The 17,230-nt window shown below is 39.5% G+C and overlaps 1 protein-coding gene across 4 annotated transcripts in view; it reads right to left on the reverse strand.

Annotated features, from left to right (window-relative positions):
* LOC125453817 (lactase/phlorizin hydrolase-like) overlaps positions 1-17,230 on the reverse strand; it is a 60,932-nt gene that overhangs the window by 14,497 nt on the left and 29,205 nt on the right. For 3 of the 4 annotated variants that reach the window (XM_048533799.2, XM_059647430.1, XM_048533800.2), the window contains 7 exons: positions 16,524-16,814; positions 15,067-15,265; positions 12,054-12,256; positions 11,370-11,479; positions 10,096-10,230; positions 6,756-6,979; positions 4,625-4,855 (listed from right to left, as the gene is read on the reverse strand). In XM_048533799.2, the coding sequence (XP_048389756.1) occupies positions 4,625-4,855; positions 6,756-6,979; positions 10,096-10,230; positions 11,370-11,479; positions 12,054-12,256; positions 15,067-15,265; positions 16,524-16,814 (1,393 nt within the window). Of the gene's footprint in view, positions 1-4,624; positions 4,856-6,755; positions 6,980-10,095; positions 10,231-11,369; positions 11,480-12,053; positions 12,257-15,066; positions 15,266-16,523; positions 16,815-17,230 lie in introns of those variants that run through there. The other variant, XM_048533801.1, reaches the window with a different exon arrangement.

The following is a 17,230-nucleotide window of genomic DNA, read 5'->3' on the forward strand; positions in this document are numbered from 1 at the left end:
GTTTTGTTAGCACCTGGAACTTCTTCAAATCAACAATTTTCCCTTCTAGCTAGATTTGTGAGCATCTGTTGTAGAGTTATAGAATAATAGAGATGTACAACATGGAAACAGGCTCTTCATTCCAACTTGTCCATGCCGACCAGATAACCTAAATTAAGCTAGTCCTATTTGCCAGCATTTGGCCCATATCCCTATAAACCCTTCCTATTCATATATCCATCCAGATACCTTTTAAATGTTGTGATTGTACCAGTCTTCCCCAATTTGTCTGGCAGCTCATTTCATACGTGCACCACCCTCTGCATGAAAAAGTTGCCCCTTAAGTCCCTTTTAAATTTTTTCCCTCGCACCTTAAACCCATGTCCTCTAGTTTTAGATTCCACCGCACCAGGGAAAAGACCTTGCCTATTCACCTTATCCATGCCCCTCATGATTTTATAAATCTCTATTATATTACCCCTCAGCCTCTGACGCTCCAAGGAAAATAGCCCCAACATATTCAGACTCTCCCGAAAGCTAGCAATATCCTTGTAAATCTTTTCTGAACCCTTTCAAGTTTCACAACATCGTTCCTAGAGCAAGGAGGCCAGAATTGCACACAATATTTGAAAAGTGCCCTAACCATCAACAACCATAACCTCCCAATTGCTGTACTCAATGCACTGACCAAGATAGGATAGCATACCAAAATCTTTTTCACTACCTACCTACCTGTGTATCCACTTTCAAGGAACTATTAACTTGCACTCCAATGTCGCTTTGTTCAGCAACACGCCCCAGGACCTTACCATAAAGTGTATAAGTCTTGAGTAAAAACCAAAAGAACTGCGGATTTACTCAAATCAATCAAGCTTTGATTTCTCTTCAAAGATGCTGCCTGACCAGCTGAGCTTTTCCAGCAACTTCAGTTTTTGCATAAGCCCTGCTCTGATTTGTCTTTCCAAAATGCAGCACCACACATTTATCTAAATTAAACTCCATCCACCAATCCTCAGCCCATCTGATCAAGTTCCTGTTGTACTCTGAGGTAATCTCCTTCGTTGTCCACTACACCTCCAATTTTGGTGTAATATGCAAATATACTAACTGTATCTCCTACGTTCACATCCAAATCATTTATATAAATGACAAAAAGCAGTGGACTCAGCACTGATTCTTGTGGCACACCGCCGCAAGAATGTGGTCACAGGCCTCCAATCTGAAAAGCAACCCATCACTGCCACATTCTGTCTTCAACTTCAAGCCAGTTCTGTATCCAAATGGTTCTCCCAGTATTCCATGTGATCTAACCTTGCTAACCAGTCTACCATGAGGAACCTGGTTGAATGCCTTACTGAAGTCCCTATGGATCACTTCCACCGCTCTGCACACATCAATCGTCTTCATTATTTCTTCAAAAAACTCATTCAAGTTAGTGACAAATGATTTCTCATGCACAAAGCCATGTTGACTGTCCCTAATCAGTCCTTGCGTTTCCAAACTAATATAAATCCTGTCCCTCAGGATTCCCTCCAACAATTTGCCCATCACTGATGTCAGGCTGTCTGGTCTCTCGTTCCCTGAGTAATCCAAAGTGGAGGACGAGAAAAAAATTGTGTCTGTATGAACTGCTCCTTTTTTGGGGGTTTCTTCAGTGTTATGCTGAATTCCTTGAATTCTAGGAGCAGTAATTACTGTTTTATAAGCTGTTTCATGGTTTTGAAACTTTGGGGAAAAAAGATCAAAACAATGGCACTTTAAAAAGAAAGAGAGACAAAGGTAGAGGACACTTGGGCAGTGATTCAAACAGAGAAAGAAACCTCTACTGCTGTCTAACCCAGCAGTGAATCTGCACAGCTATTGCCTCTGCTGTTTGATTTCAAGTATCTCTGGACACTGGAGTTTGCCTAAGAAAAATTATAAACAGTGAAATTCACTGAGCTAGGCGAATCCTGTGTGGGAGCGCTCACAGCAGGGGAGCAGCTAAATGGATAGTTTTTAAGTATAATATTACTGTTTCTTTTTTGTAAATGTGCAATAAGTTAGTAGAGTGGGTTCTTTTTGATTCTGTTTTGTTGAGATCTGTCTCTTGATTAAATTTTAAAAATATAAAACAAAGGTACTAAGTCGGCCTGAAGCAGTTTTGTTTAAAGCAGTAAGACTGTGCTATTCTCTGGGTCTGTAGATTGTTAAAGGGCAAAGATGGCCTTCAGTAGAGTGACGTGCTCTTCCTGTCAGATATGGGAGATTAGGGAGAATTTCTATGTTACTGATCTGTTGTAAGATGCAGAACTCCCCCTCGGGGTCTTTGAGAACAAGTGCCCTCTGCTCCTCAACATGAGTCTGGCTTGGGAAGGATATGAAACCCTTGAACATTTCAAGGAGAATTTCCTCATGGAGGTTTTTGTAGGTGGCCTCAATTGCAATTGTTCATCATAGCCAGCAGTCCGAAACAAGCTGCCCAAAATGTTCAAATTCCAGGTATGTCTGATCAAGCCATTTCCTGATGTTACAGATGATTGCTGGTGCACCTCTTGCAGTTACTAGTACAAACTTAAATCACCATATTCGCTGACTAACTACACTCTCAGGCAACAGGATACAAACTTCAAGAGCTTTTTCAATTTGCCTAATCTGTAACATCAGTGTTCATTGTTGGACTGGCCAATCTAATAACTGTGCCAACCTTTGAAAGACAAAAAGAAGATGTCTATATCCTCTTCATCAAATCTAGGGATTAAATAGGCTAATTTGAAAACCTCAGCTGCTAAATCTGAGTTAGGGATAGATCCCCCACTAGAGCTGCATTGTATGAGCACATTGAGATTCTCTGTTGTATATAACGTTCGTGTTACAAACCCAATAAAAAACTTTTTAACTTAAATTTAGCTTTTGAAAGAACAATTTCCTCCACTCCCATTATTTCATTAGTCTGTACAAGCTATCTTGGAAAATTACCGTCCAAAACAGGAGACTAGGATTTCTTCACTTTTCACAAGATTGACTAGTTTCAGAGCATTTTGATAATGTGTTAGTTTTGGTTTCAATTATTTTTGTTCATCAGACATTTGTTTCATGTTTTTGTCATTGGGAACCAGGTGATTGCTATGACCATATTAAGTCAGTGTTTTTTTTGTCATTTGAAAACCATTTTAGTCCAGTTTTACAAATCAAATGGTAGAATTTGAAAATCGAATATTTTATCATTATTGTGACACTATTCACACCTCCACCATCAAGCAGCCTATGGCAGACAGGGCCTGAACAATCCACTAGTTTGGATCTGACATATGGTATATATTGACCACCTCACACAAGAGAAGACCACACCCTTTAAATAGTACAAAAAACACTGTATGTCCCACCTTCAATATTATAGAATCAATATGAACCAAAAGCTAAAACAAGACCAGCAATATCAGCACACAAAAGAAAAATAAATTACTGTAGATACTGAAAATCTGCAACAAAAACAGAAAGTGCTGGAGGAAGTCAAAAGGTCTGGCAGCACTCAGAATAATTTAAAACAGGTTCTGAAGAAGAGTCCTACTGGGTTTGAAATGTTAGCTCTTGTTTATCTCTCCCAGATGTTGCCAGATCTACTGAGTTTTTCCAGCACTTACTGTTTTTATTTCAGCAATACATTGCTAATCATTCAGATCAGTAACTGTATACTTTATATGAAGTGGTTCACCTCCCAATCCCTTAACCATAAGGCTAAGTCACATGTCTATGCCAGCAACTAAAATCAGGAAGACCAATATTTTTCAAGGTAAAGCCATTTGCTCTTCAGCGCCTTTGTCACTGGACTCAAGTCCTAATATCTTTGCAATTGATATTTGTTATCTGCAGAATATATGATCCACAAGACCACAGCTCAAACTTACTATTCCTGCAATTTCTACCACTGAGAAGGACACCAATAACATTGCAGGAGCGCCATCATTTCCAAATTCCTCTCCATGTCTGATATGAGCATATTTATTGCTCCTTTACTCTCATGAGACAAAATCTTAGAATGTTCTACACTTTGAAAATAGCAGTAGAGAGAAGTTGAGGTAATTGCTTGCCATGACTTTACTGAATGGTCGTGCAAGTCAATATTTTAGCTTCCTGTCAGAATAGTATCATCACAAGGACAACAGTAGCAGAATGACAAGGCTCAACACCTTCAAATAAAACAAAAGGTAAACGACAAATTTATCCTTGCCTATGTCACCAAGAACATTAGAAAATACATATAACATTTGTGTTCATTAAAATGAGTGTATACAGTGCTGCAGATGAACAGATTGTCTCTATCTCATTGAATGGTGGAACAGGATTGAAGGGCTGAATGGCCTATTCCTATGTTCCTACGTAATTTAGGTACAACTTAGCACTGTTCATGGCTACATCCAAAAACCAGGAATTGTGTATTCTATTCTCACCTTGACAGAGCAACGTCTGCTTTACAATAAACATGAGTAAAATTTTTACGTTTGTGTAATTCCTGTCTACATACCGTGAAGTAACTCTCAGAACAAAGTGGCTAAATGATGACAAAAAATACGAAGGTAGGATAAGAAATACATTTGGTCAAAACATTTCATTAAAATACGTGTTCTTCAAATATTAATATCGATACTCAGTGTTATTCATTTACCTTCTAATTGGAGACATTCATGAGGTCCTAAAGCGGGATCAGGAAAGCCATTACAACGAATAATTGTAGAATAATATTTACTTGAAGCTTTAGGAATACGAGGTAAAGAAGGGTCAGAGTAATTGACATAAAATAAGCCAAATCTGTCTGCATATCCCATGGCCCATTCAAAGTTATCCATCAGTGACCATGCTGTGTAGCCACGGATGTTGATTCCGTCAAGTTTAATAGCTGAATGCACGTGCAGAAAAGAAAATAGTTAGTCTGAATTTCATCACATTGTAAATAAAACAAATTATAAACAAATGACACAACAACTGCCAAAAAAGCTTCTGGTTATAAGCCGCTAAATGGGACATGGGATGTAGATTGGTATTTTATAGTCAAATCATGGAAGATGTAAGGGTGGGAATAAATGTTTGACTGGTTTTGCTGTGAGTTCAGTAGAGGTAGCTTGAGCTTTGCAAATACAAACTTTCACCAACTTTCCTTGCTGGCAGCTACTCAAAGGCAGGTCCAGGGAAAGGGTTGAGATGGAATAAATGGAACTTGGTGGTAGGCTTAGAGAAGGGGCTGGAATAATTGGTGTGACCGAATGGGAAGGATGGAAGTAGTAACAAGTGAGTGGAGTTTATGATGATGCTATTGCTGACAATGTTGGTCTACCACATTGGAGCGCATCCTTGTACTACTGGAGTAGAGGGATGTAGAAATTATGCTGCAGTTGCACAACATCCTGGTTAGACCTCACTTAGAGTACTATGAGCAGATCTGGGTACTTCACCTTTGGAAGGATGTATTCGTCTTGGAGGGTGCACAATGTAGATTTACAAGAATGATACCTGGACTTCAGGAGTTAAGTTATGAAGAGAGATTATACAAATTAGGTCTGTTTTCTCAGAATTCAGAAAGTTAATCATAGAATGTGGAACCTACAGTGTGGAAATAGGCCCTTCGGCCCAACCAGTCCACATGAACTTCAAAGCATCCCACCCAGTCACACCCCACTGTAACCCACCTAATCTACACATCCCTGAACACTATGGGCAATTTAGCATGGCCAATTGACCTATCATGCACATCTTTGACTGTGGGAGGAAACCGGAGCACTCAGAGGAAACCCACGCAGACACAGGGAGAATGTGCAAACTCCACATAGACAGTCGCCCGAGGGTGGAATCAAACACGGGTTCCTGGCGCTGTGAGGCAGCAGTGCTTACCACTGAGCCACTGTGCCACCCTGCAGTAATATTGCTGGAAGTATAAAGTAATTATAAACTTTGGTGGCCATAAGAATGACATGGAGTGACCTGATCAATGTCTTCAAGATATTAACAGATAAAAACAAGGTAGGTAAAGATAAACTACTGTGGCTTGTTGGGGATTCTAGACCTGAGGGCATAGTCTGAGAATGAGGGCTTTATCACTCAGGAGAGATGTTAAGAAATGAGAGATGTCTCAAAGGATGGTAGAGGTTTGGAACAAATAACAGTGGATGCAGGAACATGTGTTCACTTTAAACCTGAGATAGATCATTTTTCATTAAGCAAAGATATTAAGGAATATGGGCCAAGGACAGGTATATTGCACTAAATCATAGATCAGCCATGTCCTTTTCGAATGGTGGAACAGGTTCAAGGGGCTGAATGGCCTACTCTTGTTCCTACTTCTAACGTTCCTAATTAGGTTTTCATCACATTGATTACAACTTCCTGGCTGGAATGCAATGCCATTACTGTGGGTTATATTTAAATTGTGGTCCTATTTTTAAACATCCTATTTTTAAACACCATATTTGAACCTATTGGATCAATAAATTGTCCTTTTGAGAGAGGGGGAGATGACATGTATAAGTATCTAGACTTTGTGCCTTTAACAAAAATAAACACTTTTGCCTTGAAAATTATGTGATTGTTTTTTACTGGTTTGCCCATTTTTTTTGTAATGGACTGTAAAAGAAACAACACAATCCAGAGAAACAGGAAGTGTCTGTTTTGTTAAATATTTAGAATGGTAAACTGATTGGGTTGATGTATAGCAAAGACCATTTTTCTTTAGTTGCCTATATGTACGTGCAAGTATGCCACAAAATTAACTGACAAGTAAGAATGATAGTCACAATGTTCCCTACCTTTTAAAACTTCATTTATATAATTTTTATGATAATTGATCCTCCAGGTATCATTGAGGCCTTTGTCGCCATGCTCTGAAATTCCATTTTCTGTTAGATAAATAGGAGGATTATTGAACTCTTTCTTAATCCAGTTAAGAATTCTCCTAAAACCCCAAGGAGTTACTTTCAGCCAGAACGATCCAGAACTAAGCCAGCTGCGGTCTACTGTGGTTCCTGTTCCTCTGGAAATAAAGAATAAATTATTCAAAACACAGCTGTCCTGAGTTTTGTAGGAATTGAAGTACCTTTGACAGATTTTCTACTATATTTATAATCAGAGTGCTGAAGATTTAATAAGCCTCAGTTTTAACATTTTCATCCAGCCCTGCCCAATACAGGGATTAACATGTTGGAATCATTTTGAGGACCTGGCTTCATATAAATAATAACAGTAAAATACTGGCATCAAAGAAGTGTCATGAAGCAGTTTGAGATAACAAAGTGTGAGGCTGGATGAACACAGCAGGCCAAGCAGCATCTCAGGGGCACAAAAGCTGACGTTTCGGGCCTAGACCCTTCATCAGAGAGAGGGATGGGGAGAGGATTCTGAAATAAATAGGGAGAGGGGGGAGGCGGACCGAAGATGGATAGAGGAGAAGATAGGTGGAGAGGAGAGTATAGGTGGGGAGGTAGGGAGGGGATAGGTCAGTCCAGGGAGGACAGACAGGTCAAGGAGGCGGGATGAGGTTGGTAGGTGGGAAATGGAGATGCAGCTTGAGGTGGGAGGAGGGGATAGATGACAGGAGGAACAGGTTAGGGAGGCGGGTATGAGCTGGACTGGTTTTGGGATGCAGTGGGGGGAGGAGAAGAACTGGGCTGGTTTTGGGATGCAGTGGAGGAGGGGGAGATTTTGAAGCTGGTGAAGTCCACATTGATACCATTGGGCTGCAGGGTTCCCAAGCGGAATATGAGTTGCTGTTCCTGCAACCTTCGGGTGGCATCACCATGACACTGCAGGAGGCCCATGATGGACATGTTATAACTTTGTTATTTTGGATTCTCCAGCATCTGCAGTTCACATTATCTCATGAAGCAGTTTGTCTGCTTTGCCCTGAACAATACTCAGGGAGTCTAATGGGCACTGGGCTGGCTGCAAGCTTAGTACTGAGAGCTGCCACAAATACTGATGAGAGAGGTGTTGGATATGCATACCTCAAAAACTCCCCCTGAACTCCCCCTCCCATTCCTCAGATGAAAACCATTTTAACTCCCCCTCCCATTCCTCGGACAACATGTCCATCATGGGCCTCCTGCAGTGCCACAATGATGCCACCTGAAGGTTGCAAGAACAGCAACTCATATTCTGCTTGGGAACCCTGCAGCCCAATGGTATCAATGTGGACTTCACAAGCTTCAAAATCTCCCCTTCTCCCACTGCATCCCAAAACCAGCCCAGTTCTTCCCCTCCCCCCAGTGCATCACAAAACCAGCCCAGCTGGTCCCCTCCCCCCAGTGCATCCCAAAACCAGCCCAGCCTGTCTCCGCTTCCTAGCCTGTTCTTCCTCTCACCCATCACTTCCTCCCACCTCAAGCCTCACCTCCATTTCCTACCTACCACCTCATCCCGCCTCTTTGACATGTCCGTCTTCCCTGGACTGACCTATCCCCTCCCTACCTCCTCACCTATACTCCCCACTCTACCTATCTTCTTTTCTCTCCATCTTCGGTCCGCCTCCCCCTCTCTCCCTATTTATTCCAGTCCCTCTCCCCATTCCCCTCTCTGATGAAGGGCCTAGGCCCGAAACGTCAGCTTTTGTGCTCCTGAGATGCTGCTTGGCCTGCTGTGTTCATCCAGCTCCACACTTTGTTATCTTGGATTCTCCAGCGTCTGCAGTTCCCATTATCTCTACTCTCTTAAACATTTGGACCATCCTTTAGATGGGGACTCTAATACTGATAGGATTGTTGCTGCTAATAGAGCAATACGTCTGCCAGCTTTATTTTGAGGTTGTAACTGCTCCATTAATTGTGATTCTAGTAAGTTGAAATTACCCAAAACTTTTATAAGTCTTTCTATTGTATTCTGGCCAAAATCTATAATAAATACTAACTTTTTTTGCAAATGAAGCATACTATTAATCACCATTTATATTGTTTCTTCAGAATTTCCACCAGCTACAGTTACACCAGCAAACTAATTGAACCTCAATCCAAAATGTTGGCGCATTGTTTGCCAATAGATCAGTGGATTTATCTGATTATGTGCATTTATGCAGTGCTTTTAATCTGAAGAATATAGTGCTTTTCAAATGGGAATGGGAGAAGTTAAAGTCAAGCCAACATGATGAAGGGTCTAGGCCCGAAACGTCAGCTTTTGTGCTCCTGAGATGCTGCTTGGCCTGCTGTGTTCATCCAGCTCCACACTTTGTTATCTTGGATTCTCCAGCATCTGCAGTTCCCATTATCAATGAGAATTAGGAGTGGTCAACGACCAAAGGCTCAATCATAGGGTTATGTGGAGTTTTGAAAAATAGAAAAAGAATTGTAAAATCAGGGAAGTTTAGGAAAAGCTTTACAAAAAACAGTTTAATGGTTGAATATCGTGACATCAATACACATGGAGACCCAAAGCGAGGGGAAGCTCAAAGGGACAGAGTCAGGTGAATACAGCATTGAGGAAAATAAGATTAGAACAGGCTGCAGAAATAGCTTGGGGAGAGTCTGGTAGGTTTTAAAAGTAACTTTAAAAGATATATTTTAAATGCATTGGTAGGAGGCAATAAGTTGAATCAATGAGCCTAAGATGACAACAAGATTATGGCTAGTTTGGTTGAAGCCAAGACCTAAGCTGGGCAAGGATGGAAGTAGTAACAAGTGAGTGGAGTTTATGATGGTGCTATTGCTAACAATAGGTTGGTCTACTTTCTGTAGTGCTGGAGGAAATCATGGTTCATTGAGGACTTGTTGTTCAACAAACAGTTTGACATGCAACACAAGAAATAGTTCAAACACCACAGTGAGTATTGGAGAAGTAAAGGTATGGCCACCAGTATACATTTGATGGTCACAGTAATGTGTGGCAAAGTGCAGATTAAGTGTGGATAAAGAGGAGATGAGGACCAATGGATCATGTGGGTCATAGGGGTGAAATTATGGGGTCAATACAAGAAGACATTGCTGAAGATGTCCTGGATGGATTTGGATTTAACAGAGGAAACCATATGAGGTAAATTCCATGGAGCTGGACAACAGAGGATAGGAATTATGGTGAAGAATGTAATGTTTTGCGAACTTTCAATAGTCTGACTAACATTTTTAACTCTGATAAATTTACTATTTTCTTTTTCAAAACTGTTACCTGTCGGCATCATACGTTGGGATAGCATTCCCAAAATTGACATTAAAAGCCAAGACTGTGGTGTAGTGATTAAATCCTATATAGTCATATGTTCCTTTAATTCTTTGTTTCTCAGATTCAGTGAATTCAGGAAGTCTGCAAAGATGAAAATAATAAACAGTCAAGTGAGCTAATCTATAGTTGACATTATTAGATATCCATACTTTGATGTTTTTACGCGAACTTGAATGCAAGATTTTGCACAAGTCACTTGTACAGAAATATATTCAGAACTACCTCAGTGAATGCTAAAGTTTAATTCAAGGACAAACAAGAGACATGAATGTGTCATGTAAAACTTGACAAAGCCTGTAATATTCAGTAATATGTCCTACCTTGTAAAATACTTAATCTTTATCTTAATGTGCACAGTCATTAAAACCCTGCAGTTCACTACTTAGCTGTCAAAGATTTCTGAGGGGTAATAGTTCTTGTATTTTTATTACATTGATCATTTTAGTTTTAGCAACTTTGTTAGTTTGTTGCTGATGTGCTATCTCTTGTGAAATCTGGGGAAATCTTGCACTACGAGTGCTCAGAAAGTGTCAAACAGATGCCACCTGAAATGTGCTGTTTCAGTGGAAGTGGATGGTTGATCTATTATGGGAATATTGTGAAAGGCTAAGAATACATGTGTTCACTGCATCTAAATGAAAATGTCAATGTATTTCCAATCGGCTAGAGCTTAAAAACAGGCTATGCAGCATGATAAGTCCATAATCACACTGAAGTACCACATGAGCCTTTCTGAAAATATTACAGATATTTTGGGGAAACCCAGGAATCCTGAGATCATACAGCGGCAACAAGATCTGATTGATATCTAGCCCATTTTCCGCTTAACTAAACCCAATTCCCTAAGTGCTGGGAAAGTGCAGGGTATCTTTATCCTAGTGATTACTTTCTCAGAACCTAACTGAAATTCTACTCAGTCTTTCATCTGAGCCATTAATTCAGTGCACAAGTCCAGCATTGTTATTAAATGATTTCACTAAATAATTACATTTTCAATTACAAATTTAACAGCTACCACAAGATTTGCATCATTCTGTAATAACTGCATTAATTTTAAAGAAAATATTGATTTATGGACAAAAAGGAAAACAATATGGTGGTGATTCATAGAAAATTTCTAAACACTTTTTGCCAATGGACAAATCAAAGTCATTTGTTGTAATCTCGATTTGCACAACCATTTTACATGCTTCAGTCATTGGAAAGTTTATATTACTTACCGAGATTTAGGTAAACCTTGAGCCAGACTCTTCTCTCTTACACGTGCTTTCATCACTTCATTGTAGTCACCATTTTTGAAAATTGGATATGCAAACCAACCACCGTAAAACTAAAAGGACAAAGAACTTAAAACTACACTTCAACCGTGTCCTGACTCTATTGTGTTTCTTCTGGAGTTATTCAATTCATATCAAGTCACTAACTTATAAATGAAATATGGGAAATCTTCCTGTCCAATGTTTAAGTAACTGTACAAGGTGCTTTTATTACATAGGTTGTGCCCTATTCCTTCAACATCATTTAATGTGCCTAATTTTTATTGAGGTGTTGGATAAGAGTGGATAGAAACACTGAAATATGGTGGACTTTGACCATCTAAGTGGATCATTTGGATCCCTTCTTTACAGGTTCCAGATGTTCTACAAAGGATATCACACTTTCTGAACAATTAACTGACAAGAAGCACACTTGTAACTATCCATATAAAGTCTGTGGACAGTGCATTTGTATTAGCTCACGAGTGGCCATAAAATCTAACTCATTGTTCACACACAGGCCCTCCAAAGGAAGTCACTTAACAACAATCAGGAGCAGGAAGAGGTTTATTTATAGTCTCCTGTTTTTAAATGGAGTCCAACTTAATTAACTAAATAAGATGTAAATCAAAATGAATTGTTTCTTACCATCAAGTGCCTTTTTGCAGCATCTATGTCTTCCTGTTTATATGGGTTCCTTGGCTCAACCCAGTCAGAGTTGATAGTAATGGAGATTAGCCCTCCCTGTTGTGGTCTGTAAGTTTCATTGTACAGGTGCCAAACTTCAGCATGTGCTTTGATTAGATTGTGACCAACTATATAAGGTGCTCTGCCTAATCTTGTGCCAATACCTTAAAACACACAACGTAGCGGTTGATTAATTTTTAAAAAATCGTACTTTTTCAGAATAAAACAGAGTAGGCTAGTCAGAATCGTAGTGTAATTAAATATAATGCATCAATATCACCTCCATATTAATTATTTTAATGTTTTACCAGGATAGTAACTAAGGCTGTTAGTAAAACTGCTAATAAATATTTAAAATAAAAGAACTGTGGATGCTGGAAATCTGAGACAAAAGTTAATATTTCCTCACAATATTGGAGGTTTATAGGAGCAAATGTATTTAGCTTGCTCACGGAAAAACGGACAGGATTTGCATGCAATAATAGTTTTACGCTGCCAGGTTTTACTCTGTATTGAAGTTACCATTAGGATGTGTGTAGGATTCTGAACAATCCCATGGGATTCCCACCTGAAGGGTTAAAATTGATGCCATTCCATACATCACAGAATAACAACTTAACAGCTTAAAAAGAGCCATTCAGCCTATCATACCTGCACCAGATTGTTATGAGTGTCATTACCTAGTGCCTCCCACCTGCCTCCTCCCCATATTCTTGAACATTGTTTCTATTCAAATAATTATCTAATATCATCCTGAAAGTCTCGATTGACCCTGATTCCAACACACATCCAAGCACTGCATTCCAGACCAGAACCACCGATGGCTTGAAAAAACTTACTCTCACATTACTGTAGTGATTGTAAACGAGGTTACCCAGCAGGACCTCATAGAATATGAGTTCTCTGATTTGAGTTGTTAACCTGGGCCAATTACAGAGATCTCACTAACATAAAGGAATGAATGTCAGGGACATTAGGCACCCTGAATAACTGACCTCAGTGACAGACTGTGCTATTGTTGAAGGCTACACATTTGTGAATAAAGAGTGATTGGTGAAGGAATGCTGGCTACTGAAGTGTTATTTCAATTACATTTGCTTATTCTGCAAATCATTTTTAATCTTTGCCCTCTCCTTGTACCTTGTACCAGCAGAAACAGTCTCACTCTATCTATTCTATCCTGATCTCTCTCGAGTCTAAAGACTTCCGTCAGAATTCTGTTGGTTGCTCTACATCCTACTGGCATCCATTTTTCCAGGAAGATTTAAAGTGAATTGCAAAACATTTGGCTGGGTGACATGCAAGTGTGAACTGATGTTTGAATCAGAAGGTTATGGATTTGAGACCTAGTAGGGCATTCTTTTTATTCAAATGCACCTAGTACATCTAGATTTACCTTCTCCACTCAGCATCCTTGATTATTCAACAGTCACAGAACCACAGTTAATGTGAATTTATTACAAGGGAGAGAAGGAGGCAGGCCTTAAATCTACCTCAGTTGGAATGGATTGAATCCTGCACTGTTAGCGCTGCTCTGAATCACATGCTGTCCAACTGAGCTAACCGGCCCCATCTGCATACCTTTCATCCTGGAGACCAGTTACTAGTTGTGTACCGCAAGGGTCGGTGTTGGGTCCACTGCTGTTTGTAATTTTTATAAATGATCTGGATGAGGGCGTAGAAGGATAGGTTAGTAAGTTTGCAGACGACACTAAGGTCGGTGGAGTTGAGGATAGTGACGAAGGATGCTGTAGGTTGCAGAGAGACATAGATAAGCTGCAGAGCTAGGCTGAGAGGTGGCAAATGGAGTTTAATGCAGACAAGTGTGAGGTGATGCACTTTGGTAGGAGTAACCAGAAGGCAAAGTACAGGGCTAACGGTAAGATTCTTAGTAGTGTAGATGAGCAGAGAGATCTCGGTGTCCATGTCCACAGATCCTTGAAAGTTGCCACCCAGGTTGACAGGGCTGTTAAGAAGGCATACAGTGTTTTAGCTTTTATTAATAGAGGGATCGAGTTCCGGAACCAAGAGGTTATGGTGAAGCTGTACAAAACTCTGGTGCGGCCGCACTTGGAGCATTATGTACAGTTCTGGTCACTGCATTATAAGAAGGATGTGGAAGCTTTGGAAAGGGTGCAGAGGAGATTTACTAGGATGTTGCCTGGTATGGAGGGAAGGTCTTACGAGGCAAGGCTGAGGGACTTGAGCCTGTTTTCATTAGAGAGAAGAAGGTTGAGAGGTGACTTAATTGAAACATATAAAATAATCAGAGGGTTAGATAGGGTGGATAGGGAGAGCCTTTTTCCTGGGATGGTGACGGTGAGCACGAGGGGGCATAGCTTTAAATTGAGTGGTGAAAGATATAGGACAGATGTCAGAGGTAGTTTCTTTACTCAGAGAGTAGTAAGGGAATGGAACGCTTTGCCTGCAACGGTAGTAGATTCGCCAACTTTAGGTACATTTAAGTCGTCATTGGATGAGCATATGGACGTACATGGAATAGTGTGTGTTAGATGGGCTTGAGATCGGTATGACAGGTTGGCACAACATCGAGGGCCGAAGGGCCTGTACTGTGCTGTAATGTTCTATGTTCTATGTTAAACATTTCAAACAGAATCTGTCACTGCACTTGCATACGTAGCCTGAACTCAATAACATTCTCACTTCTAGAACGTAACTATAATCCATACATGAATGATTCAATCAGATGCTTGAAGTTTTTGTTTGATCATAGGTTTAGATATGCAAGTCTAAATGATCTAACAAAACTTCTGGCTTGAGGCCAATGGAATCATGTCGACGAAAATGGGTGAGGTGCAAAGACAACTTGCTAAAATAATATTTTGTGAAAATCATTGTTCACATGCATCTGTAAGGCATTAAATACAAATCTACAATACTTGCTTCTAAGTGTTTGTACATGCATGATACATATGCATAAGGACTGAAAAAGAGCACCTGTACCACATAATACCTGGTGCTGCAGTGCCGTAGCCATAACCAAGAAGTGCTGTGTTGTAAGGCTCATTCAAAGTTATCCAGAACTTGACCTTGTCACCTAACTTTTGAAAGCAAAAGTTAGCATATTCCACAAATCGGTCAATGGTACTACTATTTTCCCAGCCACCAACATCTTGCAGAGCCTGAGGTAAATCCCAATGATAAAGGGTGACCTATAGATAACCAGAAAATAAGAAGCAGAAACTAGAGTATGCACTTTATAAAGTGACAACAGATTTTTAAGAGGACATTTGATACCTCAATCTTAATGCTCAAAACACTTGTCCAATCTTCTTACAGCAACATACAATTACAGATTTCAAAATCCAGAAAATGTTAAATAATATAATGCCTCTGTCAGCAAAAATATAAAATCAATCATTTTAATAAGTACAAAGTTTTTAAGAAGTCCTACAATCTTTTAAAATTCTTTAAAAGATAGTTAACCCTTGATGAATGCTCTTGAATCCTTATGTTAATCATTACTAAGCTTACTAAGTTACTTCCTTTAGTCTAATTTAAAAGCCTGTTGCAAGCAAGAGAAAAATACAATGACAGATTGTTAGTTATTAAATTTAACACCATTTCATCAATGGCTAAAATGTGCTTATCTGAGAATTAACTTCTATGCTTCATTCTTTTCAATGCTCTTCCTACTTTTCTGAAGAGGTTCTTATTAGATTCTGGTTCTGAGACATCAGTGTCCACTCCTGCTCCAAACCAAAACCTTGCCATGTTTTCGTGTAAACAGTGACAACTGCTGGCCAATTCGTGCACACAGTTCATGACTTTTGTTCCTCCTGTTGCCCCAGTTATATTGTGCACCTTGCCTTCGAATGAGTTCAGTTTTAAGGATCCAGGTGCTATGTGTATGCAATGATGTGACCCTGCCTGGCAGCTAGTCTGCTGTGTGTCTGCAAGCTATGCGCACAGAAATCAGTTGGCTTGCTGTGAAGTCAGCTTCGCAACTTGTAATGTGTTTTAATGTCTTATATAAAATAACCCCAATACGCGATGTATCATTAAAATGACAGCCTTCTTGTGCTAGCTCCACACAGGCACTCTCCAGCAGGGTTATTGATCAGGAACATGAATGACTCACCCCTCACTAAATGATCATTGCCCCACCTAAGTTCCATTTGTTATGAGTAGACTGTTATGAGTAAACCTGGTGCCTAGTCTGATTTAACAATTCATTACCTTAAGAAAATGAGTCCCAAAAAATGCTCAAAAATATCTCTTTTCAACAGGGCAGTTAACCTTTACGGTACAGTGTGAACTGAGGAATGTTAAAATAAAATTGCCAAACTAAAGATGTATGTTATCCTGTTAATGCTTTAAGTACAAATAGCTGTATTTTGTGTTTAGCTGAAATGATCCTTAATGCTTTATTTACTAACAAATATAGTTTTGTTAATTAGGCATACATACCTGAGGTTTAATGTCGGCTGCAAGAAGAGCATCTATAAACCGTATATAATAATTTAATCCAACTTCATTTACATATCCTGTGGTTCCCTTTGGAAGGATGCGAGGCCAGGATAGGGAAAAGCGATAGTGGTTGACTTTCAGTTGTTTCAGAATAGCCAAATCTTCATCAATCTTGTGATAGCTGTCGCAGGCTATATCTCCAGTATCATCATTGCCTACTTTCAAGGGTGTATGACTAAAGGTATCCCATATACTAAGTCCTTTTCCGTCAGCTCTCCAAGCTCCTTCAATCTATGGTCAATTAAACAAATTAAATACAATTAGAATAAATATACAATTAATTCATGTCCTTAAACATCTGCTTAATATTATGTCTTCTACGAATATTGAACATCATAACATTCTTTGTCCTTTGTGTTTCCTTTGCAAACATTGAGGGCAAATTCAGAAGGCTCCTGGGGCACAGGGGCAGTGTTCCTCCCTCTGAACAAGATGGTTTAGGTTCAAGTTCCATTCATGTCAAAAGTATATCATAACATAAACTAACAGGTTGATTCAAAATAACCAGAAAGTAAATTGGTTGCCATAAATTGGTTTCTATTATGAGTATAGTGCACTAGCAACATCTAGTGGTAGAAAATATATTTTGCATCACTGGCTTTACTAATCAACTCAGCAGCAATTCTCACATATAAGCATCTGTGAAA

This window comes from Stegostoma tigrinum, chromosome 7 (genome assembly GCF_030684315.1).
Source record: "Stegostoma tigrinum isolate sSteTig4 chromosome 7, sSteTig4.hap1, whole genome shotgun sequence".
NCBI classification, from domain to species: domain Eukaryota; kingdom Metazoa; phylum Chordata; class Chondrichthyes; order Orectolobiformes; family Stegostomatidae; genus Stegostoma; species Stegostoma tigrinum.